The sequence below is a fragment of the Trachurus japonicus genome, unplaced genomic scaffold (genome assembly GCF_045865225.1).
Source record: "Trachurus japonicus isolate A0001 unplaced genomic scaffold, Traja_1.0 AP030824.1".
Lineage (NCBI taxonomy): Eukaryota > Metazoa > Chordata > Actinopteri > Carangiformes > Carangidae > Trachurus > Trachurus japonicus.
This window is the reverse complement of record NW_028220957.1, coordinates 198,285-225,044: the sequence shown is the minus strand read 5'-3', so window position 1 is coordinate 225,044 and position 26,760 is coordinate 198,285. Positions and strand designations below refer to the sequence as shown.

The 26,760-nt window shown below is 44.2% G+C and overlaps 2 protein-coding genes across 2 annotated transcripts in view; both read left to right on the top strand.

Moving 5' to 3' along the window:
• LOC146959974 (uncharacterized) overlaps window positions 1–26,760 on the top strand; it is a 146,661-nt gene that overhangs the window by 111,518 nt on the left and 8,383 nt on the right. Inside the window, exons 12-15 of the mRNA XM_085772741.1 lie at window positions 23,924–24,097; window positions 25,090–25,263; window positions 26,242–26,415; window positions 26,507–26,680. Of these exons, the coding sequence (XP_085628867.1) occupies window positions 23,924–24,097; window positions 25,090–25,263; window positions 26,242–26,415; window positions 26,507–26,680 (696 nt within the window). The remainder of the gene's footprint in view (window positions 1–23,923; window positions 24,098–25,089; window positions 25,264–26,241; window positions 26,416–26,506; window positions 26,681–26,760) is intronic.
• On the top strand, window positions 9,892–23,813 carry LOC146959975 (NLR family CARD domain-containing protein 3-like). The gene is made up of 6 exons (XM_085772740.1): window positions 9,892–9,962; window positions 12,526–12,738; window positions 12,869–12,982; window positions 13,159–13,237; window positions 13,398–13,611; window positions 22,000–23,813. The coding sequence occupies exons 1-6, from the start codon at window positions 9,892–9,894 to the stop codon at window positions 23,811–23,813; spliced, it is 2,505 nt and encodes an 834-aa protein (XP_085628866.1).

Genomic DNA, 26,760 nt, shown 5'->3' with positions numbered 1-26,760 from the left:
TCCTTTGCCCAACATCCAAGAGATTTTGGAATCCCTGGCCGGAGCTGTTGTTTTCACTACCTTGGACCTCAACAGTGGCTACTGGCAGGTGGAGATGGAACTCAGCAGCAAGGAAAAGACAGCCTTCGTCTGCCCCTTTGGCCTTTATCAATTCAAGGTGATGCCGTTCGGGCTCAAAAACGCCCCTGCAACCTTTCAACGGCTGATGGAGCTCGTTCTGGCGGATCTACGAGGGAAAATCTGTTTTGTATATCTGGATGATATCATCATTTATTCAACGACATTTGAACAACACAGTTATGACCTGCAAGCTGTTTTGGATAAGCTGAAAGAAGCTAACCTCACAGTAAACATGAAGAAGAGTCAGTTCTTCCGGACCTCCCTGAAGTTTCTTGGCCATGTTGTTTCCGCCGCTGGAGTTGAAGTGGACGCTGAGAAGACACAAGCCGTGCAAGACTTCCCCATCCCACAAACCATCAAGGAGCTCCAAAGGTTTCTTGGGATGGCGGGTTGGTATCATCGGTTTGTGCCAAATTTTTCCCAGCTGACCGAGCCACTCAATGCTCTTAAGCGGAAAGGAGCCAAGTTCATCTGGACTGCTTCATGTCAGGCAGCTTTTGAGGCCCTGAAGAAACTCCTGATTTCTCCCCCAGTACTGGGACATCCTGACTTCACCCTCCCTTTTATCGTCTATACTGATGCAAGTGACATTGGGTTGGGAGCTGTTCTAGCTCAGCAGACTGGACTGGGGACGGAACAGGTGATCGCCTTCGCCAGCCGGACCTTAAATCAGGCGGAGAGGAATTACTCCACCACCGAGCAGGAGTGTCTTGCTGTGATCTGGGCCCTAGAGAAATGGCGGTATTATTTGGATGGCAGACATTTCACCGTGGTGACAGATCACTCTTCCCTCGTCTGGGTTTTCAAAACCAACAAGCCCAGCACTCGGCTGATCCGGTGGGCCCTTCGGCTTCAGGAATTTTCCTTCACTGTGGAATATCGTAAAGGAAAATACAATACCGTCCCTGACGCACTATCCCGGGCCCCTGTAGATGCTCTTCCACAGTCTCCTGCCACCTGTGCTGTCGTGCTGCGCTCCAAGAGGGATACGACCAAGCACCTCCAGGTTACAGATGAGGCCATCTGGAAAGCCCAGCAGGAGGATACTGATATCCACCGCCTGTATGAGAAAATCACGGACACAGGAGAAGTGCATGAAACACAGACCACCAAGTTTACAATTTTGGAGGATAAAGTGTATAGAGTGGTGCAGTTACCTCACAAAACCTTGTACCAAGTATACATCCCTTCTTCACTCCGCCCACAGCTACTCCAACACTACCACAATGACCCCCTGTCTGGCCATCTTGGGAGATATAAAACCTACAAAAGGCTGCAAGCTCTGGTGTATTGGCCCAGGATGAGTATGGACGTGAGGGATCATGTGCGGTGTTGCCAGGTCTGCCAGCTTCACAAACCTGAGAACAGAAAACCCCCAGGCAAACTCCAGCAAACCATGGTGCACGAACCCTGGGAAATGCTCGGAGTTGACCTAATGGGCCCTTTTCCTCGGAGCTCCACTGGCAACCTCTACCTTATTGTGTTTGTGGACTACTTTACCAGATGGGTCGAAATGTTTCCCCTTCGGACAGCCACTGCAGAGACAGTGTCCCAGGTTCTCCGGAAGGAGATCCTGACTCGCTGGGGGGTTCCCACCTTCATCCTGTCCGACCAAGGCCCGCAGTTCATGTCCTCTGTCTTCGACGACATCTGTGAGCGATGGAACCTCCAGCGGAAGAGGACCTCACCTTACCACCCGCAGACGAACCTGACAGAAAGGATCAACCGCAACCTCAAAGCTATGATCGCTTCCTATGTGGGGGAGAAGCACAAAAGTTGGGACAGATATCTACCTGAATTCCGTTTCGCACTAAACTCCGCGGTGCACGAAGCAACCGGAGTTACCCCTGCAGAGCTCAACCTCAGCCGTTGTCTGAAGGGACCCATGGACGCTGAGCTGAGTCCCCAGCTGTGTGGTCCAGACTCCCTTGCCTACACCACAGCAAGCCAGCTTGCGGAGCTGCGGGAACTCGTGAAATGCAACCTGGAAAAGGCGAGGAAACGACAAAAACAAAACTATGATAAAGGAAGAAGAGAAGGAAATCTCACTGAAAATGATCGTGTTTGGTTGCGTACTCACCCTTACTCGAGAGCTGACAAGTCCTTCACTGCCAAATTGGCTCCTCGCTGGAAAGGCCCGTACCGTGTCACCAGGAAGGTTGGACCTTTAAATTTTGAAGTTGTCCTGGAGGACACTGGAGAGGACCTCCGCATTGTTAATGTGGCCCAACTTAAGCCTTGTTATCCCCTGGCTGAAGAGGTGGACAGGAAGCAGCGTCAACGACTCCTGGACATCTTCCAGCAGGACAGTGACGAGGAGGATTTTCCTGGTTTCCCCACCTCCGTTGTGAACGAGGGAGGAAGGAAAAAGTAAGCCCTCCTACGTGCAGGCTTCCCTCAGGGGGGGAGGAGTGTGACAGCCAGCCTGTCCACGCCCTCGTAGCCGCCCCTAGCTGCGCGCTGTCCGGCGTTGATTTGCCGCTGCGCCGCGGTGTCATGGCGCCCAATACAAATGTATCCGCCTCACCTGGCATTCGGGTCCTCAGAGTGTGTCGCAGCAGCGTCGGAGCTCTCATGCTCGTGCTCGTGCTAAATTGCTACAGTGAGCCGCATCGTCCTCGTCCGTAGCGAAAGCGTCCTGCTCGGCAACGCACCCTCTCGCTCCTCCGTGAACCGGACCCTGGAAGCACTCCACTCCTCTCCTCTCTTTCCGTGTCAACGCTGTCCCCTGGATTTCCCTCCTGGCTTGATCTCCTCCAGGAGACGGATTCCCCTCGGGGAGACAGACTGACTGACCGACTGACTGTTGTTCCCAGGTAGTTGTGTTTTGTTTCCCCCTCTTCCGCAAAAGAGTTTTTTTCCTACTCGGCCTGGTGTTTTTTGTTTCCCCGGAAACGGTGGTTCTTTTTTCTCTCTCACGAAGAAGAGTTTTTTTTTCACTTTCAAAATAAACTGCAGAGTAAACTGCGCAAACAAACCGAACTCTATTGTTGCTGTCTGTTGTATTGTTGTTGATATTGTGCCAATACAGCTGTTTTGTGTTACATTTTGTGTTGCATTGAGTGTTGGTTATTATTGGTTTATTAGTTTTTCGGGGTTTAGGGAATATATATTTACATACATATACACATTTATATCTTTATATATATATAAATATATTTCCTTTGTGTGGTTTTTGGTGAAGTAAATTAACAGTGGGTACGACAAAACAAAGACTGACAAACAAACAAAACATATCTTACTACCAGGAGAGAGACCTGGTTGGCACCCCCTAAAGACCCCCCCACTAAAACTCCTACCGAAACCGTCACAATATACTGGGTCTACTACAGGTTGTGTGTGTGTCAGAGGGGGGAGGGGGGAGGGGGGAGGGGGGCGGGGGGGATCAACTTGCGACTGCTGAGGTCTCACGTCGGTGAGTGCTCTCATGCGGGGAAAGAAAGGAGGGTTAAGCGCTAAACTCCTCGCCCTGAAGTTGGCTTCATTTTGGTAATGTTGCTATGGGATGCCCAGCAATATTCCTCTTCTTCCTCTTCAATGTCCGGTCTCTGGTAAACAACATGAATGAACTGCGACAGGATCATGTGTTAAAAAGAATCCTGGACTGTCGTGATGTTTATAATGAGCTGGTTTAACAGCAACGTCACGCTGTTTCCAAAACCACACCGACTTCAGCAGAGACGTGAGTTTAAGCACATTTATGGAACAGTGGTTCCTGTCATTACTTTATATTCAAAATATCATCATGTTGCTGGCCCTACACTCACAGACAAAACCTATTTTAAATTGTGTATTTTTTTTAGAGGTTCAGAGGCTGTAGTCAAGCTGCTCAGTTTTAATATAGCCTAAGCCTATAATTTTATGTGATTGGCTATTTAAAAAAATCATTTAAATATGGCTGGATGATCAATAACAAATTAAACTGTGGTTTGACAACACATTTATTGATGATTTAATTTAAAGGAACCACGGTAGCCTATAAGATCATGTGTAAGATCAAATTCAGTGTTAAAGGCGCTCAGGCAGGTGATTTTGAAATACGCTAAAAGTAATCCAGAAAGTACTATTAGTATTACTTTACTTGAATAATCGAAATGCATTACAGATTACAGATTTTGGGACATGTAATCAGTAATCTGTAGGGGAATACATTTTAAAAGACCCCCCCCCCCAACACTGATTATAATATATTTGTGTGTTTGTTCGTTGGTGGGTTTTTGTTGGTTTTTTTTTGGGGGGGGGGGGGGCACCAAGGGATGGTTTCGCCCAGGGCGTAAAACTAGCCAGGACCGCCTCTGAATAAGTACCAAAGAAATCTAATACTCAAGTAAAGTACAAATCCTCTGGGTATGTAGCTATAAGTACAGTACTCAAGTAAATGTACTCTGTTACTGTCCACCACTGGACGTCGCTCTGTAGCAGCTCAGAAACGCTCAAAATGGCCGCCAGCTGTTTGTCACTGTCAACTGTTGATTATCACAGTTACACAACAGACACACACAAACACATGAGTGTCACGTTAAGATTATATTAAACCAATGTGTGTGTGTGTGTGTGTGTGTGTGTGTGTGTGTGTGTGTGTGTGTGTGTTTGTCAGATACTTCAGGTGAGGTCAGCACACTGCAAAAACTCACAATCTTTCCAAGAATTAGAATATCTGTCTTATTTCTTGTCAAAATGTCTCATTTCTAGTCAAAACTAATCTCTTTCCACTTAAAATAAGACTCATCACCTAAAAATCAACTTGTTTTTAGATCATTTTCACTTGTTTCAAACTAATTTTCACTTGAAAATATTAAGTATGCTTGAGTATAAGTACAAGTATAGCAAGTATACTATGGACCATGTACTTGTAGCGTACTAGGAGGTATACTCATTTAATACTTCTTTGGACTAAACTGGAACATTTTAAGTTTATAAAAGTACTTTCAAGTATACAACTAGTACACTCATCTATATACTCCTAGTGTACTCAGTATATACTTCTAGTCCACATTTTAGTGTATTAAAGTATTTATTTAATTTATTTTATTATATTATTTTAAGTAAGTATATTAAAGAGTGTACTACGAGTGTAGTAAAGTGGAGTTGAGCCAGAGGATGTTTAGGAATAAAAGTCAGCTGAGGCAGAGACAGAGGTTGAAATGACTCATCAGTCACATCAACATGTTCAAATGTGCTAAAAGCATCGTAGCACCCTATAATGGAATCATTTCCTCAAAATGTAATAAAATTTGCACTTAACTCGATCGAAAATGTAATAAAACCCAATAATGTAATAACTCCACCAATAATGTAATATAATGGACTGACTGATATTGTAATAACATTTTTACTGATGATGTAATACATTACTACTCGATTTCGATCGAGTTAAGTACAAATTGTATCACATTTTCAGGAAATGATTACATTATAGGGTGCTACAAGCATGAGTGACAGACAGGGGCAAAGGGAAAGCAGTCGGGGCTGAGGTGAAGCTCTCTTCTCTCCAAGGCAAAGCAGCAGTGGTTCTAGGGGACAGCCCTGCTATTAGCCACTGGAACAGTGCTGTGTTGCACTGGTAAAGAGCTACAGGAAAGACCAGGAGACTGGATGGATGGACATGTGTCTTCACCTCTTCTGGAGTCAAGACATCCAGGACAACAATCCCACCTGCTCTTTGCTCATCTTTGTTGCTACGTCAGCATGAGGATGCGCTCTGACATCTCAGCAGTTCGTGAGTTTGTGGCAATAATGCGACGTAGCCAAAACTCGTGAGGATATGGCGAAGTTAAGCGCGGCGAAAGCTGCAGAGGAGACGGATGAATAAAAGAAAAATGGCATAAAAGGGCTCTCACACCATCCCAACAAATAATAAGTACACTGGACTTTGCTCTCTGTCGATTGGACCATTCTGTGACTTTGTGACATGCCAAGCTACAAGATGAGACTGTTGTTCACTCATGACGGACAAATATGGACACTTGTGCAGACACACACGTGATCTATATGTACTGTCTAGAGCTAAACTGCAGCTCTGTATATTACCTACTGCTGTAACATGTTATGTCAAAATGTAAAAAGCAAAAAGAAAAGATTATGATAAAGATTTTATTCTGTGGGTAATGGGGGCGGGACTAGATCAGCTTTAGCTTCTCCTGCTTTCCCTGTCGGCCATGTGTATTGTATTACTTGAACTAAGATGAAGTGTGATGATGATGATTTAAATGACATGCCCGAAATAAACAAATTGATTGATTGATTGATTGGTTGATTGATTGATTGATTGATTGATTGATTGATTGATTGATTGATTGATTGATTGATTGATTGATCGATTGATTGATTGATTGAGCTGCACTTATTCTACCTGCTGTAACTGATCTGGGATCTGATCAGCAGACCCATAGACGGACTTTGGCCTTGGTGCTGGTGGAGCAGTTGATGAAGCTGGAGCCTTCATTGTTACTCATTAATAGTTTATTGCTTGTTTATGGCTCTGCTGTGGCCAACACTGATGCAGCTTTCTGTGCTCACTGATTCACACATGGACTCATCTTCTTGTGTCACTGGAAGGTGACAGGAAGTTTCACCTTTCAAAATAAAGGTGGATTAATTCTTCCTCACCTCTCTGAGGTTCTCCTATGAGAGCTCAGATCTGACTCTGTGCTTTATGTCTTCACTTCATCTCTTGCTGTGTGTATGTGGAGTTTCCATCGCTCACAGACTCTCCATATGTCAACCCATTTCAACATTTAAAAGCCAGACTGGATATGTGTTGCAGATTTCTGTAATTCAGTTTTGCCTCATCGAAAAGAATATTCCCGATATCCACAACTATGTTCTTCCTAGGACAAATGAAGTCACTTTTACCATTCATGTGTATGGGGTTTGTCATTACAGATATCTATAATTCAGTTGCGGATATCCTCTATGTGAATTACAGATATCTGTAACTGAATTACGACTAGTACTAATTCCAGTTTGAGATATCTTTAATTAATAATAATAATAATATTAATAATAATAGTAATAATAATACATTTTATTTGTTGGCGCCTTTCAAAAACCCAAGGTCACCTTACATGTAAGAAATGAGACAGAAACAAGAAACAAAAACAGTTATAAATACAGTAGCACATTAATACAATACAATACAATACATACAAAGAAAATACAGTGTGGCTAGAATAATAGATAAGGTGGATAAAATGGTTAGGGGACAGAGTGTTATAGGGAGTAGGATAACTTAAAAAGGTGTGTCTTGAGGTGGGAGGTGGGTGTCGATGGAGTCCAGAGTGCGTATGTGTAGTGGGAGCGAGTGGGAGTGAATTCCAGAGGCTAGGTGCAGAACAGCTAAAAGCCCGAGCACCAAGTGTGGTAAGTGAGAAAGAGGGGGTGGAAAGCAGGGCGGCAGATGAGGAACGGAGTGAACAGGATGGGATATAAGGATGAAGCAAATTAGAGAGATATGGGGGGGCCTGGTTATGGAGAGCTTTGAACGTTAGCAGAAGGAGCTTGTAACGTATACGTTGATGAACAGGCAGCCAGTGAAGTTGCATGAGGACTGGTGTAATATGATCCGAGGACTTGGTACGGGTGATGATTCTGGCGGCCCGGTGTTCTGGATAGTTTGTAGGCGGTGGATGAGTCGGATGAGTGGATGTTCACCTCAATTAAAGATATCTACATGTCCCTTCTCAGATATCTGCAATTAAGTTTTGATTAGGCAAAATTAAGTTGTAGATATCTATAACTGGAATTGTGACTAGTCAAAATGACGTTGAAGATATCTCAAACTGGAATTAGGACTACTCGTAATTCAGGGCGCACTCACACTAGGCAATCGTCACTTAAAGCAGATATCAGTGGAATGTTTTTGTTAATATAAGTCCTAAATAGTCCTATTTTCCGTCAGCAATCACTTACATGAAGTATTTCAGCCTAAACACGAGTCTCTCCGTCACTCTGCTCTGCTGTAACTCGAGGAGAAAATTTTCCTTGTGGGATACAAGTGTTATCCAATGAGGGGAGAGAACGGCATGAAGGGCTGTGTGTGCAGCCAAGGGATGCGCGTGAATGTGGTGACGTAGCACGAGGACCAATCGATGCCTGACAAGGGCGGGGGCTGCTAACTCATGGTGCGTTCAAGGAAACTCGTACTTTGTGTTTTTCCTTCCTGTGAAGTCATACCAGTTCGATCTGGTACGAGTTCACGGGTCGGAAGTTACGAGTGGCCGTTATAGGGAACTTTCACAGACAACAGGACGGTAAAAACACGAGCTACGGGTTACCTGGAACGCTACCAAGTCGTAGTTGTGACTTGAAGCTGTAACTTACGGTTTCAAAAGCCTGCCTTGAACACAGCATTAGCCGAAACGGCCGTGCCGCTGTTATCTGCTTTAACGATTACGTCAAGCTGTAAACATCGCTAGTTAAGGTCGCTTTGATTAAACTTCTAGATAACCATGACAACCGGTCAAACAATTAAAAAGCGCAGTTCTTTCTGCAGTGAGAGCGCATCCGCCGTGTTGGTATAGACCACTTCGGCGTCGACGTCACAGTGATGTACTGGTGGCAGAAAAATACCGGAAGTAAGCAACAAATACACGTCCTGACCATAGGTCCTGACATACAGCTCAACTTTAAAAAGCAGCGCAGCTGCTTGGCTGCAGCACGACTCTAATCTGTGATGATGAGCCACATTAGAGGGTGAATTTTATTTGATTTTCGTAATCGCGGTGCAGAACAGTGAGTTTGGAGCTGACGAAAGGAGAGAAAAAAGAGAGTCGTGCCGCGGCGAGACCGGTGAAATGCTGATTAGAGGAGTGATCAGCGGTGACCGCCACGCTGACAGACCCGGTGGAAATTGGGGTGATACAACGACTGCTGAGGAGGAACTATAAAGAACTCAGCTGTGATTTAAACTAGGACCTAAACCGAGTGGAGTAGAGCCGAGCTGTAACTGTGTAGTGGAGAAGCGGCAACACACCCGCGTCCCCTCAGATGCGGCTGCATCTCTAGGTCACTGGTGTGTGAGTGTGAGAGAAATAAAAGCTCTGACTTGCTTGGGCAGACGTTGTTTGGTGTCACCCGCTGATTTGCACATGTAGGCTACAATATCTAGACCCCGAATATAAGACGACCCGTCCTTTACAACTTTTTTCGACGGAAAAAATACTCTTATCAGTCAGTGTATAAACTATATGTAGATATTGCGTGCATCGTTTAGGGATTTTTATTAAACATTTACTGTTTCATTAAGTGTAAACGTTAACACGTGTACACGTTCACCCTCTTATTCATTTATTTTGACATTCATTCATTTTTACACACATCGGGTCATGAGCGGTGTCCCTAGCAACGGTCTGTGACATATAGCCTAACAACGGTCTGACTAACACAGAAATAACAGACATGGATCCGTTAAATAAACTGTGATATACAGCCATACAAGTAGGCTACAGTTTGCTGTCATACCGTAGTTGATGGACTTGTTGATGATCGCCCACGCAGCGTTTTGTGTCCCTAGGCAGTAGCCTACGTCGGTCCGTAACACACAACACACTCCGTTGCTAATCGTTAACTTAGCCTACTCAGGTATGACAACCTGTTTTCTGTTGACAAAACATTAAAATAATCAGAGAAGGCCTCTGTATGATCCATCTTCCTCTGATTTGATCGCTCTTGATGCCGGCTTTCCACTGTTGACACCAGATCAGCTGTCACGTTCTGCCACCAGTGAAACCCCGCCCACAACATACGTCATCAATGTTTATAAACATAGAAATGGTCTATATCATCATGATGACGTTTGTGTCGGAGACAACCGTGCTTCAGCAGCTTGGGTTCGAGGCAGTGTGAGTGCAGGCCAGCGGGGGACAGGGGAGGGGGGCATTCGGGCTTCAGCACGGTACGGATCGACTGGCCCTAGTGTGAGTGAGTTCCCATGGCGACGTTACTTCCTGCTTCCGCTCCGGCTCTCTATTACCCCTTTCCCACTGGCCAAAAAAACAGTTTAAACCCGCTAACAATCGGCTTTTGGTGGCAGTGGGAAAGGCGCACCGAGCCACGTCGACCCGCGTCGACGCGGGTCAAACGACTCGGCAAGCGACGCGGGTTAAAATCGCCTTTAATCGGCTCGGCTCTGTTCGGCTTGCAGTGGGAACGCCAGACCTGCGTCAACCCGCTAATTTACGTGATGACACTGAGCGTTACGTGACGCTACGTCATCGCGCCGGTCGCGTCTCATATCACCAAAACAAAGCTCTGCTCCACTCTGCTCCGCTCTGCTCTCATCCGAGACTGGGATCAAAAGATCAGAGAAAACTGACCAAAAACGATAGAAAAAAAGAAAAGAAAAGAAGCGACAGTCTGTTTAACTGACGTGTTGTGCCGCGGACGTCCGTCATCCGGCCGCAGCAGACTCTCTGTCCTCCGCGGTCCTGGTGCTCCAGGTCAGCCAGCCAGAGAGTCTGCCTCGGCGGATGGACACTCCGCGGCGGGCGGCTGTGGCATGACTGTGTGTGTCTCTTGCACCGCGGATGAGAGCGGGGCGACTGGTTTATGCTCTGTCTGATCCCTCAGCGGGGGGTCAGACCCTCTTGGGACTCGGCTCATTTTGGTCAATGGGAAAGGGGCCAAATGCCGATTGTTAGCGGGTCGACCCGCGTTTAAAAAACCCGCGTCGACCCCCTAATTTTAGTGGGAAAACGGCTTATTTCACTCCAGTGGTTTCCTCCTGATGGATCTGCTTGTATTAACAATAAGTGCCATCACAGCACTATTCTAGCTGTTAGACTACCAATAACTGTTTAAAATAATAATTATCAGCTGATTCATTCAAAGTTCTCCACTGAGTGTTTGATGTCAGTGACAGATCATTGTCATAGTCTATGGTTCAGTTCACCTGGGAACATGTTTTTGTTACTGTAGCTAACCTCCCTTTGTGTCAATATTGTGTGTGTGATAAATGTTCTCTGTTCCCTTTGGATTTTATTTCATGGAGCAAAGTCCAGCGGAGCGGGTTAATTATTCCAGGTAAGATTACAGCGTCACGACCAACAGGTGAGTCACAGTTCAGAGTGCTACAGTTGACCTTTGACCCAGCGGTTGTGTGGCAGTTTATTTCCCCGTGTGAAGGTAAGGTGAACAGTCTGAATGTTTTCCTCGTTAACACCTGTCGTTACCGAGTTCTCTGCCCTTCAACTAGTTGTTGTGTTGTTGTTGTGTTATTATAATGTTACTGTAGCTGAGTCAGAGCTGCAGCTGTAAAGTCTGGACCGACAGAACCGTGTCCTCCATGTTGTGTGGATGTTGTGGGTAGAACCGTGTCCTCCATGTTGTGTGGATGTTGTGGGTAGAACCGTGTCCTCCATGTTGTGTGGATGTTGTGGGTAGAAGCGCTGGAATAAGAGCAGAAGCTGTTACTGCCTATCACTGATCAATACTGACAGTTTTCTTTATTGATGATTGATTTTCCAGAGTTGATCAATGTTCAGCATCAGGTTCTTCACAGTAACTGAGTACATTTAGTGCAGTACAGTTGTGAGGTACTTGTATTTCCTTGTTGTGCTACTTCCTGCTTGTACTGCAGCTCATGTAGCTGACAGGTGAAGCTACTGGTCACTTTCCAGCTGCAGGTTGTAGATTAAAATCACCTGATGAGCTCAGAAACACATGATTAAAGATGGTTATTGGACACAAATCATCAATATTGTTGTGGAGAATCTTTTAGAGCTGCAACAGTTGTTCAATCAATGTTTTTCAAGCAGAAATGTTCAGTTTTCAGCCTCAAAAACTGAAGATTTCCTTGTTTTCTCTTTTTGATTTGACTGTAAACTGAATATTTTTGTCCCTTTGATTGTTGCTGTGACAAAACGAGACATTTGAAGACGTGGCCTCAGACTGAGAGGAACTTGAACACATCATTTGTCTGTATTTTGAGACATTTGATGGAGCAGACGATGAATGGATGGACAGAGACAATAAGTGTCAGTGGCAGCTGGAGAGTGTTTTTCTCTCTGTGAATTTCCAGTGTGAGTGAAATGAGTGAATGTTGTGATAGTGGAGCTGTGAGGTGAAATAAGTCTTGGCCCAGTTGTTGTGTGTGTAATAATCAGCTGTAGCTTGTTAGGGTTAGGGTTAGGCATAATGGACATGTGAGCTGGTGTGCAGATTAATGATGTGTGTTTCCTCTGCAGGTGAAGCTACAAAGTGTGTGTGAGCTGATGTGGATGTGAGCTCAGCAGCATGGATCAGTGTGAGGACAGAGAGGAGGGAGCTCCTCCCTCTAAGAAACTGTGTGTGAAACGCAAACGCAGGACCACAGGTCAAAGGTCAGATGAGCATCTCTAACTGTCCATGACTCAGATCACTGCTCCATCATTATTCACACTCAAAGCTCTGTGTGTTGTGTTCAAGGCCAAAACAGCAGCACAAGCCACAGTCTGGACCTGGACCTGGACCTGGACCTGGACCTGGACCTGGACCTGGACCTGGACCTGGACCTGGACCTGGACCTGGACTTCGACCTGGACTTCGACCTCGTCCTCGACCCGGATCCAGCTCTGTGTCCATGAAGAGCAACTTCTCCATGGATCGACCTATTAACTTCAGTCGTTCTGTTGATGGAAGGTCAGAATGTAAAACAGTCAGAAAGACTTTTCTCTCTAAAAGTCAGTTGTTGTGTTTATTAAAAGATTGAAGATATTTGTCATCAGTTTTTCTCCAACATGCACATTTATCAGTTGTGTTGTTGTTTCAGGATCCAGCAGCAGAGACCAGACTCTCCTGAACCCAGCTGTCTGTCTTTAAAGAGCAACATGTCAAAGGGCTGGAGCATTAACTTTAAAGGAGGAGGTGGATCAGCTGATCAGATGTAAGCTGTAACTGACAGTCAGACTCAGGTTATTGTAGAAAAGAACCAGTTTGTTGTTGGACCAGGTCTGAAACCAAAGTGTCTCTGTCTGTTGTGAACGTCCTCAGGGGACATATAAAGTCCATCTTGTATTATCTCTCTGTCCTGATGTTGACTTGACACTGATTCCTCCACAGAGTGGACCAGGAGAGCTCAGAGGTTCCCAGTGGTCAGTCTGCCCAGCAGCATCAAACACACCTGGACTCCATATTTATGGTGAGGACATGTCCAACAGCTGCTGTTACATCTGTTGTGTTCACCATCATCTCCATGCTGCACTTTGACACCAGTGGATTGTCAGTCTGTCCAACATGGATCTGATGTTTGGCTCCATTGTTTTAGTTTGATGCTGTCACTCAAAGAGTTTCTGTTCCAGCTGCTGGAGGAGAACATGGTCACTTTTGTCAAGAACGAGCTGAAGAAGATCCACAAGGCTCTGAGTCCAGATTACCCAGAATGCTCAGGCAGTCAGAGGGAGGATGGTGAGGATGAAGAGCAGAGGAGGAGCAGCAGAGAGGCATTAGTGAAGATCACAGTGAACTTCCTGAGGAGGATGAAGCAGGAGGAGCTGGCTGAGCGTCTGCAGAGCAGTAAGAGGATTTCTCTAAAGCCAGTGTAATGGCGTGTTCCCACCAAACGCGATGATGCGTTATCGCGCGTCGAGATTACATTACAAGTCAATGCAAAGACGCGTCATCGTGCCGATTTTAGGTGGAGTCTACTTGCCATATTTGGAGAGGTGCGGCGGTTAGCCGGCTGAGAACCCGCCCACTGAACTCGAAGCAACCAATTAACGGCCAGTAAACTGTCTGTGAACTTGTCACTCAACGTAACCACCCCCCTATTTATGAAGCCTAAATAACACTAAAACGGTCGTGGTACAAAACAATTCACCCCCCCACAGTGTTGACGGAGGTGGAAACTATTGGTAGAGACCAAATAATAAAATGCAACAGGCTGTAAATATGTTTTTTTAAGCTGTAAAGTCGGCTGTTTTAACATGGAGGTCAATGGAGAGATAGATAGATAGATAGATAGATAGATAGATAGATAGATAGATAGATAGATAGATAGATAGATAGATAGATAGATAGAACTTTATTCATCCCGAAGGAAATTGCTCCCTTCTGGTCCCAGCCCCCAGAGGCCGCCGGGGGTACTACAGTTTTTTGAATGCGGAAGTGGTCTTCACTTGGAGAACCCACAACTCCCCCCTTGAAGTAAACTCACTCACCCATAAAAGACGTGCTAACCAATTTGCCAAGCGGTTGTCAACCTCTTGGCGAAACGGTTAGCATCGTCGCCTGCGGTGCGGGAGGCCACGGGTTCGATCCTCACCTAGGGCAAGTCCGAACCAAACAACATCGGTCACACCGGCCCGACAGTCGGGCGTTGGGTCTCGTCAGGGAGAGTCGGACGGCGTCGGGTCCGCGTCTGTTTGGTGTGTCCATCTGCGTCGGAAGCTGTCGGGGTTCGTCGAAAGCTGTCGGGGTTCGTCGGGCGTCGGGGTTGTAGACTCAACAGGTACTCTGATTGGCTGTGTGCTAGCTATGGCAATTCTGATTGGCGGTGCGCTAAGCGAATCAGCGCGGTGTGTGGGAGGGGCGGAAGTAAACAAACGGTGTCCTAGCCTGTCCTACAGTAAAAATGGCACATCAAAGTAAAGTAAAGCAAGCAATATATTAAGCGGCAATATATAAGCATCAAAGATGTTCAATCAAACCCACATAGCTTGAAACAATGTTCAAAACAAGCATATAAAGTCCGGCAGCTTAATGCTAACATATGATGTAAAACACCATAGACGACGACTTCCGGTATGGCGGCGCGCTAGGTGGACGGCTGTCTCGCCCCTCCGTAAAATCTTGACAAATTTCCTATATTAAACTAAACTATTTGACTCCGAGAGTAAGCGGAGGAGTTGCTTAAGGAACCGCCTTGATGGCAGCTTCGCAGGGCAGGGGAAGAGGTCGCGGCAAAGCTTCACAACCTAAAATAGAATTTACTCCAGCTAAACAGTGTAGCAGTCCGGCTACACAGAGTAGCATTCCGGCTAAACAGAGTGGCACCGCTACTACCAATGTTAGCCCAATGGCGGAGAAGAATGCTAACGCATACAGTGATGAAGGAGCAACCACCCAGCCAATCCTTGAAGCTATCAGAAACTTAAAAACTGACTTTTGCGGCAGGTTTGATGGTGTCCTGACAGCAATTGAAGGAGTGAGAAAAGAAGTTGGTGAGTGCTTGGAACGTGTTAAGAATACAGAGACCCGCATCTCCGAGACGGAGGATGTTGTTAGCAGCCTTGTGGCCAGGGTCCGCAGCCTCGAAAATAAAAACAAAGATATGGAGGATAAACTCGTTGACTTGGAAGCTAGATCTAGAAGATCTAATCTAAGGCTGGTTAACCTCCCAGAGGGTTCGGAGGGCAACGATGCCTGCTCTTTCCTCGAGACGTGGATCCCCGAGGCCCTGGGCTTAGCTTCACCTAACACAAAACTAACCCTGGAGAGAGCTCACCGTGTGGGTCCGAGGAGCGACCCGTCCGCGCCCCCAAGAACACTAATTATGAAGTTCATGAACGACAGAGACAAGATGAGAGTTCTGAATGCGGTCCGAAGCAAGAAACAGATATTCTACAAAGACAGAGCAGTTCGGTTTTACCCCGACCTAGCAGCTGGGATTCACAAGAAGCACAAGGCATTTGACGCCGTGAGGCAGAAGCTCCGTGACATGGGAATCAGACATGGAATACGGTTCCCTGCAAAGTTGCTGCTAACCCACAACGGCAACACACGGTCCTTTGATAAACCATCAGACGTGGAGGACTTTATCAGACGCATCCAAGAGGAGGGAAGACGTGATGAGTAGCTGCAATGTGATAACTTTTACTGCTTAGCATAACACAACAACTTAGCTGTCGTTGTCAGTAGGTGCTAATGTAAGCAGTGCTTGTGAAAACGTATTTTTCCCTCTTTTCTTTTCTTGGTTTATTTCTGTTGCATTCATAATTCACTTATTTTTGCCTGATACTTATACCTTGGTAGCGATTAGGCAAGCTGAATTGCTATGGGAGTCAATGCTACTTGTATTAGCATAACAATTAGCCTCCGTTGGCAATCGGAGCTAATGTAAACAGCTCTTGTGAAATCGTTAATTTTGCCGATAGTTGGCAATGCGTTTGATGCCCGACACAGGAATAGTTAACGGGTCTCTCAGTTACACTTTTAAAAGTTTGTTAGAGCTAGTGGCTAGTGTGCCGTAGTTTGGAAGAGTTTGATCTGGAATTTCTCTGGCCGAGATCTAGACTCGATCTCCCAGGAGGCAACTGGGATGAGACCCTGCCAGAATTGCTTATATGTTTACTTTTGTACTTCCGGTTGAATCTCTGGCACAGCAAGACATTTTATTTATTTATTTGCTGAATAATCTAAGGATATTTATAATTTAATTTAATAATTAATTTGTGTAAGCTATTTAATTTTTTACGGTTCTTTACTTACTTATTTTTTATTTAAATTTTTTTCTCAGTGTATGTGTTTGGTTGTACACATGTGGAAGCAGGTTCATTTGTACCATATTTACCACTAACTGGGCAATTATTTTCTGAAAAACCTAACCTGCGTATTTACAACTTATTATTGGGTTCTAATTTATTTTCTTAATTACTTTTTACTTGTCACTTTATTCACATTCTTGTCACCTGTAATGGTGCTGCCGAGATTACCATTATTTTCTCTGTTTCATCTTACAACAGTAATGGATAATGGAGTTTAGTTTTATATAATCTTTTCCCTTTCATAATGGAGGGGGAGACCACTATCGAGTTGGAGTGGATAGCGACACTTGACCATTCCTCAGCGAGAGTGGAATGGTCTCCAAGTCTACTGGGGTGTACAAGTGGGGAAGGGTTTGAATCCCGGGTTTTGGGACACCGGGTTTTTGTTTGTTGTTCAAGGAGTTCTTTTACACGGTTGTTTTGGCGGCTTATAGACATTCCTTTTTACTTTATCATGAGTAGTCCACTTCAAGTTAGATACTATGTCCAGTGGGGTAGTAGTTAAATTCACTTCTTGGAACTGCAGAGGGTTGCAAAAACTCAAAAAAGTTAAGCAAGTAATGGGAAGATTAAAAGACATACAGTCTAATATTATTTTTCTGCAGGAAACGCATTTGGCAGCGAATGAGGATTCTAGGATAAGGAGGAGGTGGCGGGGGACAGTTTTCTCAGCTCCCTTCAACTCCCAGGCAAGGGGGGTCATGACTTTGGTTCATAGGTCCATTCCACTGAATGTCACTAAGGTATTGTCTGACAAATTTGGCAGATTTCTGATAATTCAAGGAACGCTCTACAATGAGTGCCTCAATTTGGTTAATATTTACGCACCAAATCAAGATGATCCAAATTTTTTCAACAACTTATTTCTAACTTTAGCATCACTCAATGGGTATTATATCATTGCTGGGGATTTTAATTGTACACTCGACCCTAATAAAGACAGATCAACACATTTAGATTCTTCCCATAGTAAAAGCAGAGCAATTATTCATCAATTCATTAAGGATCTAAACCTGAGGGACATCTGGAGAGATAGAAACCCTGGTGTGGTAATGTACTCTTGCTTCTCCAAGACTCATCATACGTATTCACGAATTGACTACTTTTTAGTTTCTGCCAGCTTATTAGGTAAAATTCAAGACTGTAATTATGATAGCATTTTAATTTCAGACCACGCCTCAAATAACCTGGTTTATGTGGAGTCAGGACACCTACGTGATCCCCCCAAATGGTCTTTTCAACAGAAATGGCTCCAAGACCCAGATTTAATAACCTTTTTGGGAAAACAAATAGATGAATATTTCTTGTTTAATACATATGAGACATCAGCATGCACTAGATGGGAGGCTTTCAAAGCCTTTCTCAGAGGCCAGATAATAAATTTTACTAGCTCTAAATTTAAAAAAGCTAAGCAAAAAATTGTGTTACTAGAGGCAAAAATTAAAATTATGGAGGATATTTACTTTAAAAACCCCTGTCCTAAGATCCATCAGGATCTTTTATTACTGAGAGCTCAGTTCAATGAAATTTCAGCTTCTAAGGCCGCTGCTAATCTTTTAAAACTTAAACAAAGTATCTTTGATCAAGGTGAAAAAGCAGGAAAGATTCTGGCTTGGCGCTTAAAACAACTTCAAGTTGAAAGATCTATCACCAATCTTAAAAATGAGAAGGGGGAATGCATCACAGACCCGGTTACCATAAATAATAAATTTCGTGATTTTTATGAAAGACTCTACAGCTCTGAAGTAGATGGCGGGCTAGCTGACCAGAGCTCATCGCCATTCTTAGACAGTCTCAACTTCCCCAAATTAGAGGAAGGTGAAGGGGCAGCAGTGGGGGGAAGTTTGTCAGTGGAAGAAATCTCGGCAGCAATAAAATGCATGAAGTCTGGAAAAGCAGCAGGCCCGGATGGCTTGCCCATAGACATCTACAAAAAATTTGAATCAAAAATTAGAACTCCCCTTTTGGAAATGTTTTTAGAATCCTTTCAGAATGGGATACTCCCTCCCTCCCTTAGAGGTGCTCTGATTACTCTTCTTCCGAAACCGGGTAAATCCAACGATAAGTGTGAAAATATGAGACCGATCAGCCTCCTGAATTCAGATTTAAAAATTCTTTGTAAAATTCTGGCCAAAAGACTAGAACCTATACTACCAGGTTTAATAATGGCAGATCAAAATGGATTTATGACCGGACGTCACGGCTTTCATAATGTGAGAAGGGTCTTGAACATTTTACACAACCTGAGAGGGGCATCAGACACGGCTTTCTTAGCATTAGATGCTGAGAAAGCCTTCGATAGGGTGGAGTGGTCTTATTTATTTGAGGTTCTTAGACGTTTTGGCCTGGGGGAGGGTTTTTGTAATTGGGTTAAACTTTTGTACAATGATCCCTATGCAGAAATTATTACAAACAACAACATTTCGAAACCGATAAAAATTAAAAGAGGCTGTAGACAAGGTTGCCCACTGTCCCCTTTACTTTTCATAATTGCAATAGAACCGTTCGCCATTGCTGTGAGAGGACATAATGGAATCACGGGGATAGGCATCGGAGAATCTGACCATCGAATAGCTCTTTACGCAGATGATGTCATTCTTTTCCTTAGAAATTTAGATAAATCAATACCATCCCTCCTGAACCTAATTAAGATATTTGGCAAATTGTCCGGCTATAAAATTAATAATTCCAAATCTTCCATAATGCTACTTAACTCAAATGAGAGGTCAGATCCACCCACTTACGTTCGTCATTTTAGAACTGTGGATTCTTTTACTTACTTGGGTATCCAAATTGTTCCCAAACTGGAAAACTTAGTAAAAGCTAATTACAGCCCAATGTTGGTATCTATATCCAAATCAATTGCTGGATGGTCCGGTCTTCCTATTTCTCTGATTGGTAGAATTAATATACTTAAAATGAACATTCTCCCCAAACTTTTATATTTATTTCAGAATATCCCCCTGCCGCCTCCTCCAGACTTTTTCCCCAAAATGAAAAAAACCTTCAATAACTTTATATGGAATAATAAACGCCCTAGGCTTCGTCTGTCTCTTTTATACCTACCCTACGATAGAGGAGGGTTACAGTGCCCTAATTTGTTGTGGTACTTTTGGGCAGTACAGCTAAGAATGTTTATGTTTTACTTCACCACAGATGGTCCCCTATCATGGAAGGATATCGAATCACACTCCCTAAATCTCCCATTCCCCACTTATCTTTACTCAGATGAACCTAAAAAACTCAAATTTTTATGTTCTAATCCTATAGTTAAAAATATGATTGGAGTCTGGCAAGAAGTTAGGAAATATTTAAAAGACCCCCCCTCCCTTTCTTACTTCAGCCCAATCTGGGGCAACAACTTCTTTAGACCAGGGAGAGCTGATGCGGGTTTCAGAATGTGGGCAGATAGAGGGATAAAACAAGTAAAAGATATGTATGGGAATGATGGGAACATTTTGACCTTTGAGGAGTTGATTAGAAAATATAACATCCCTCGCAAACATTTTTTTAAATATCTTCAACTAAGGAGCTTTATCAAAACAAATCAAGCCCAGTATATGCTTTGTCCCCCACTAACAATTTTGGAGAAAATTTTTACAAAAAATCCTTTTGGAAAAGGTATCATTTCTGAATTTTATGATTTATTGAAGGATTTCTCTCCTGATTCTTCTTAGTCTAAATTGAATGCATGGAAAACAGATCTACAGGAGGAACTGTCACTGGAACATTGGCGTAAAGCATGTAAAACAGCTCAGACAGGGACAGGTAATACACGCCTAAGACTCCTACAATATAATTGGTTGATGAGGGTGTATATTACTCCGGTAAAATTAAATAAATTTAATTTGAATATCCCAGATACCTGTAATAGATGTGGGGTAAATAAGGGCACTTTATTTCACTGCCTCTGGCAGTGTCCAAGAGTGGTGGAGTTTTGGAAGGAGGTTTGTCTGTATGTACAGGAGATTCTCTCAATTAGATTAGAACTGGAACCTAAGCTCTTTCTTTTAGGTCTTTACCCAGAGGGACACAGAATTAAGCAACATGAAAAAATGTTTATAAACATGTGTTCTCTACAGGCAAAAAGGACAATAGCCATATCATGGAAAAGCTTTGGTAAACCATCAATTGCTGTGTGGTTTAGGGAACTAACCTCTTGTTTACCTCTGGAAAAAATTTCTTACACTCTTAAGGACAAACAGGAGATATTTCAAATGATATGGGGTCGCTTCATCAACTACATGAAGGACAATGATCTGTCACATCTGATGGACGGGCCTGGAACAATATAGGCGCATCCTCTGCACGACCCAGCCTCTTCTTCTCCAGTTTTCTGGACTACATGATAATGTATTTTCTATAAACTCATGATTATTTGCCTCCTAAGGGAGGCCCTGACCGCCTTGTTTTCGTCTTGTTGATTACACTGTTCTATGGAAGTGTGTATAGTATGTAAACTCCTTCTGATGGTGTATGTTTATACACTTCTGTACCATGGCATCGTTTTACACACCTGTTGTTGTCTTTTGTGTTCCTGTACGTATATATATGTTTATATATATATATATTTTCTATAAAAATGAAAATCCAATAAAGATATTGTAAAAAAAAAAACACCATAGACGGGCTAACAGAAATTAGCATCGCTATTGCTATTTCGCGGCAACCGAGCCATAGCAGTAAAGCTGCTAAAAACTGTTTAAATTCTGGCTTTAGCGCTGTTAACAGGTCACAGTTTAATCCAGAGTCTGTGGTCAGTTTAAAATGCTTGCTAGAAAATTTGCCTGCAGAGTCTGTGGAAGCTGCGCCCGGGGACTGTGGCAGCGGCTGTCACAGCAGCAGCAGCCGCTCTACTGAGCTGATCTGCCGGGGCCGAACTCCGTCCTCATCCTGGGGGATCCTGCATGCTTTTAGAGGTTTACCGCTGGCTGGTTAAATTGTTTTTAGCAGATTAATGTTGGTCTCATTGATGAAATTTAACAACTGTGGCAGTGACATTAGTTTGTTTGAGTGAAAAGTGAGCAGGGCTGCCTCTGGGCTACGTACTGAAATCATCACATTTACGTAAATAAATAAATGTTTTACAATGAACCGATCAGTCTAATAAATGTTATTTTTGTAAAGTCAACATGGTTACTGTACATTGCAAAGATTATTATCACTTTATGACTTAAAATTGGTCAGTATTTCTATGGGAGTCCTCGCCACTCAATTGCTCTGGTCGGCTGTAGTTGGGGCGTGTGTTTCACTGTTTCCTTTCTCCCAACTGTGGCCGGGTGGCCTTAAAGATTCAACATGATGGACAAATGAGACATTCACTGACATCAACACATGGAGGGAAACATGTTCATATAGTCGTTATTTAGAGGAATTAAAATGTTATATTTTCTTTATGAATTTGTTTTTGTTTATTCAGGAACTCCTCGTGCAGTTTGTGGACGTCAACTCAAATCTGCCCTGAAGCAGAAGTTCCAGTGTGTGTTTGAGGGGATCGCTAAAGCAGGAAACCCAACCCTTCTGAACCAGATCTACACAGAGCTCTACATCACAGAGGGAGGGACTGGAGGGGTCAATGATGAACATGAGGTCAGACAGATTGAAACAGCGTCCAGGAAACCAGACAGACCAGAAACAACCATCAGACAAGAAGACATCTTTAAAGCCCCACCTGGAAGAGACCGACCAATCAGAAGAGTGATGACAAAGGGAGTGGCTGGCATTGGGAAAACAGTCTTAACACAGAAGTTCACTCTGGACTGGGCTGAAGACAAAACCAACCAGGACATACACTTCACATTTCCCTTCACCTTCAGAGAGCTGAATGTGCTGAAAGAGAAAAAGTTCAGCTTGGTGGAACTTGTTCATCACTTCTTCTCTGAAACCAAAGAAGCAGGAATCTGCAGGTTTGATCAGTTTCAGGTCGTCTTCATCTTTGACGGTCTGGACGAGTGTCGACTTCCTCTGGACTTCCACAACACTGAGTTCCTGACTGATGTGACAGAGTCCACCTCAGTCAACGTGCTGCTGACCAACCTCATCAGGGGGAACCTGCTTCCCTCTGCTCGCCTCTGGATAACCACACGACCCGCAGCAGCCAATCAGATCCCTCCTTACTGTGTTGACATGGTGACAGAGGTCAGAGGGTTCACTGACCCACAGAAGGAGGAGTACTTCAGGAAGAGGTTCAGAGATGAGGAGCAGGCCAGAGAGATCATCTCCCACATCAAGACATCACAAATTCTCCACATCATGTGCCACATCCCAGTCTTCTGCTGGATCACTGCTACAGTTCTGGAGGAGCTGTTGAAGACCAGAGAGGGAGGAGTGCTGCCCAAGACCCTGACTGAGATGTACATCCACTTCCTGGTGGTTCATCTAAAACTGAAGAAGGTCAAGTATGATGGAGGAGCTGAGACAGATCCACACTGGAGTCCAGAGAGCAGGAAGATGATTGAGACTCTGGGAAAACTGGCTTTTGAGCAGCTGCAGAAAGGAAACCTGATCTTCTATGAATCAGACCTGACAGAGTGTGGCATCGATATCAGAGCAGCCTCTGTGTACTCAGGAGTGTTCACACAGATCTTTAAAGAGGAGAGTGGCCTGTACCAGGACCAGGTGTTCTGCTTCGTCCATCTGAGTGTTCAGGAGTTTCTGGCTGCTCTTCATGTCCATCTGACCTTCATCAACTCTGGACTCAACCTGATGTCACAACAACAAACAACCTCCAAGAAGACTGAAACAACAGGAGTCAAATCTGCAGAGACAAACTTCTACCAGAGCGCTGTGGACGAGGCCTTACAGAGTCCAAATGGACACCTGGACTTGTTCCTCCGCTTCCTCCTGGGTCTTTCACTGGGGACCAATCAGAATCTCCTACGAGGTCTGATGACACAGACAGGAAGTGACTCAGCGTCCAATCAGGAAACAGTCCAGTACATCAAGAAGAAGATTGAAGAGACTCCCTCTGCAGAGAAAAGCATCAACCTGTTCCACTGTCTGAATGAACTGAATGATCGTTCTCTAGTGGAGCAGATCCAACAGTCCCTGACATCAGGACGTCTCTCCACAGATAAACTGTCTCCTGCTCAATGGTCGGCTCTGGTCTTCATCTTATTGTCATCAGAAGAAGATCTGGACGAGTTTGACCTGAAGAAATACTCTGCTTCAGAGGAGGCTCTTCTGAGTCTGCTGCCAGTGGTCAAAGGCAAAGCCTCCAACAAAGCTCTGTAAGTGTAGAGATAGTTGGATATATTCATCATTATATAAAAACCCTTCTGTCTTTTCAACAGGACAGATATTTAATTCCTTTCTTCTTTAATTCCCAATGATCATCTCTTCAGATTGAGCGGCTGTAACCTCTCAGAGAAAAGCTGTGAAGCTCTGTCCTCAGTCCTCAGCTCCCAGTCCTCTAGTCTGAGACACCTGGACCTGGGTAACAACAACCTGCAGGACTCAGGAGTGAAGCTGCTGTCTGGTGGACTGAAGAGTCCACATTGTAGACTGGAGACTCTCAGGTGAGGATCCATCCAGCTGTTTATCTGATGCCACTTGAACACAGCAGCAGGTGTTGACAGAGGGTTCCTGTGTGTTGTTGTGTGTGTTCAGTCTGTCAGGATATCTGGTCACAGAGGGAGGCTGTGCTTCATTGGACATGTTCATGTTTTTAGTGAACGTTGAACTGAATGAATCAGTTTATAAATGATGAACCAGAGCAGTGTTCACTGTCACCAGAGTGAACACTGCTCAGGTTTTATGACAGTTTTACCTGGTTCTTCACTTTCAGCAGAATATGACTCATTGTTTAAGTGGTAAAATATTTTCTCAGTCTCAACATTTTTAGTTCATTAATTCATATAGTTTGTTAGTGGCAGTGATTAGAGCCTGGTGATGGAGGTAGAAGGAGGTTCTACTTAAAAACAACAGCTGATTATTTATTTAAAGGGCCCATATTATGCAAAATCCACTTTCTACTGGTTTTGTAGTGGTTCTATGTGTTCCCGTGGCCTTTCTATGACGCCTGGAGGTGAAAAAAGTCTGTTCACTCCCTAAATTGATTGCTACATTTTTTTGAGATAGTGTCTCCAAACGGGGGAATTGGAAGTGCTGTGCAGCTTGACGTCACAAAGCACCGAACTCACGTGATTCCACGTCCCGGTACTTCCTTATCCTCTTCCTTATCCTGTCCATCATTTCACATAAAGCGGTGCGGGAGGAGCGGTCAGTACAGCGGTCGCCAGATGATCATTTTGAATCATTGACTGAAAAAACAGCCGTCCGTCATTACAAATGAAATCGCGGACCGGAGAATATTGGAATGGTACCATCACAGTCACAGTTTATAGTCAAATCTATCTATAAATCTATTTATACAAACTAGAACATGTTGAGTAAGAAACACTGTAAACTCTCAGGTTTGTGTTGAAATTGTTGTTGTGTATTTATGATTCTAACCTGTTATTTACTTCATATTGAGTATGTGAGTGTTTTTCCTTGAAATCCTCTTCAGATTGAGCGGCTGTAACCTCTCAGAGAGAAGCTGTGAAGCTCTGTCCTCAGTCCTCAGCTCCCAGTCCTCTAGTCTGAGACACCTGGACCTGAGTAACAACAACCTGCAGGACTCAGGAGTGAAGCTGCTGTCTGCTGGACTGAAGAGTCCACACTGTAGACTGGAGACTCTCAGGTGAGGATCCATCCAGCTGTTTATCTGATGCCACTTGAACACAGCAGCAGGTGTTGACAGAGGGTTCCTGTGTGTTGTTGTGTGTGTTCAGTCTGTCAGGATGTCTGGTCACAGTGGAAGGCTGTGCTTCATTGGACATGTTCATGTTTTTAGTGAACATTGAACTGAATGAATCAGTTTATAAATGATGAACCTGAGCAGCATTCACTGTCACCAGAGTGAACACTGCTCAGGTTTTATGACAGTTTTACCTGGTTCTTCACTTTCAGCAGAACATGACTCATTGTTTAAGTGGTAAAATATTTTCTCAGTCTCAACATTTTTAGTTCATTAATTCATATAGTTTGTTAGTGGCCGTGATTAGAGCCTGGTGATGGAGGTAGAAGGAGGTTCTACTTAAAAACAACAGCTGATTATTTATTTAAAGGGCCCATATTATGCAAAATCCACTTTCTACTGGTTTTGTAGGTCCTATGTGTTCCCGTGGCCTTTCTATGACGCCTGGAGGTGAAAAAAGTCTGTTCACTCCCTAAATTGATTACTACACTTTTTTGAGATAGTGTCTCTATACGGGGGAATTGGAAGTGCTGTGCAGCTTGACGTCACAAAGCACCGAACTCACGTGATTCCACATCCCGGTACTTCCTTATCCTGTCCATCATTTCACATAAAGCGGTGCGGGAGGAGCGGTCAGTACAGCGGTCGCCAGATGATCATTTTGAATCATTGACTGAAAAAACAGCCGGCCGTCATTACAAATGAAATCGCGGACCGGAGAATATTGGAATGGTACCATCACAGTCACAGTTTATAGTCAAATCTATCTATACATCTATTTATACAAACTAGAACATGTTGAGTAAGAAACACTGTAAACTCTCAGGTTTGTGTTGAAATTGTTGTTGTGTATTTATGATTCTAACCTGTTATTTCCTTCATATTGAGTATGTGAGTGTTTTTCCTTGAAATCCTCTTCAGATTGAGCGGCTGTAACCTCTCAGAGAGAAGCTGTGAAGCTCTGTCCTCAGTCCTCAGCTCCCAGTCCTCTAGTCTGAGACACCTGGACCTGAGTAACAACAACCTGCAGGACTCAGGAGTGAAGCTGCTGTCTGATGGACTGGAGAGTCCACACTGTAGACTGGAGACTCTCAGGTGAGGATCCATCCAGCTGTTTATCTGATGCCACTTGAACACAGCAGCAGGTGTTGACAGAGGGTTCCTGTGTGTTGTTGTGTGTGTTCAGTCTGTCAGGATGTCTGGTCACAGAGGAAGGCTGTGCTTCTCTGGCCTCAGCTCTGAGCTCCAACCCCTCCCATCTGAGAGAGCTGGACCTGAGCTACAACCATCCAGGAGCCTCAGGAGTGAAGCTGCTGTCTGTTGGACTGGAGGATCCAGACCGGAGACTGGACTCTCTCAGGTATGGAGAGGCTGCTGCAGCCACACACACTGTCTGATAGAGGAGGAAGAGCTGGAACATTTTCTATGGCCCCGTTCACA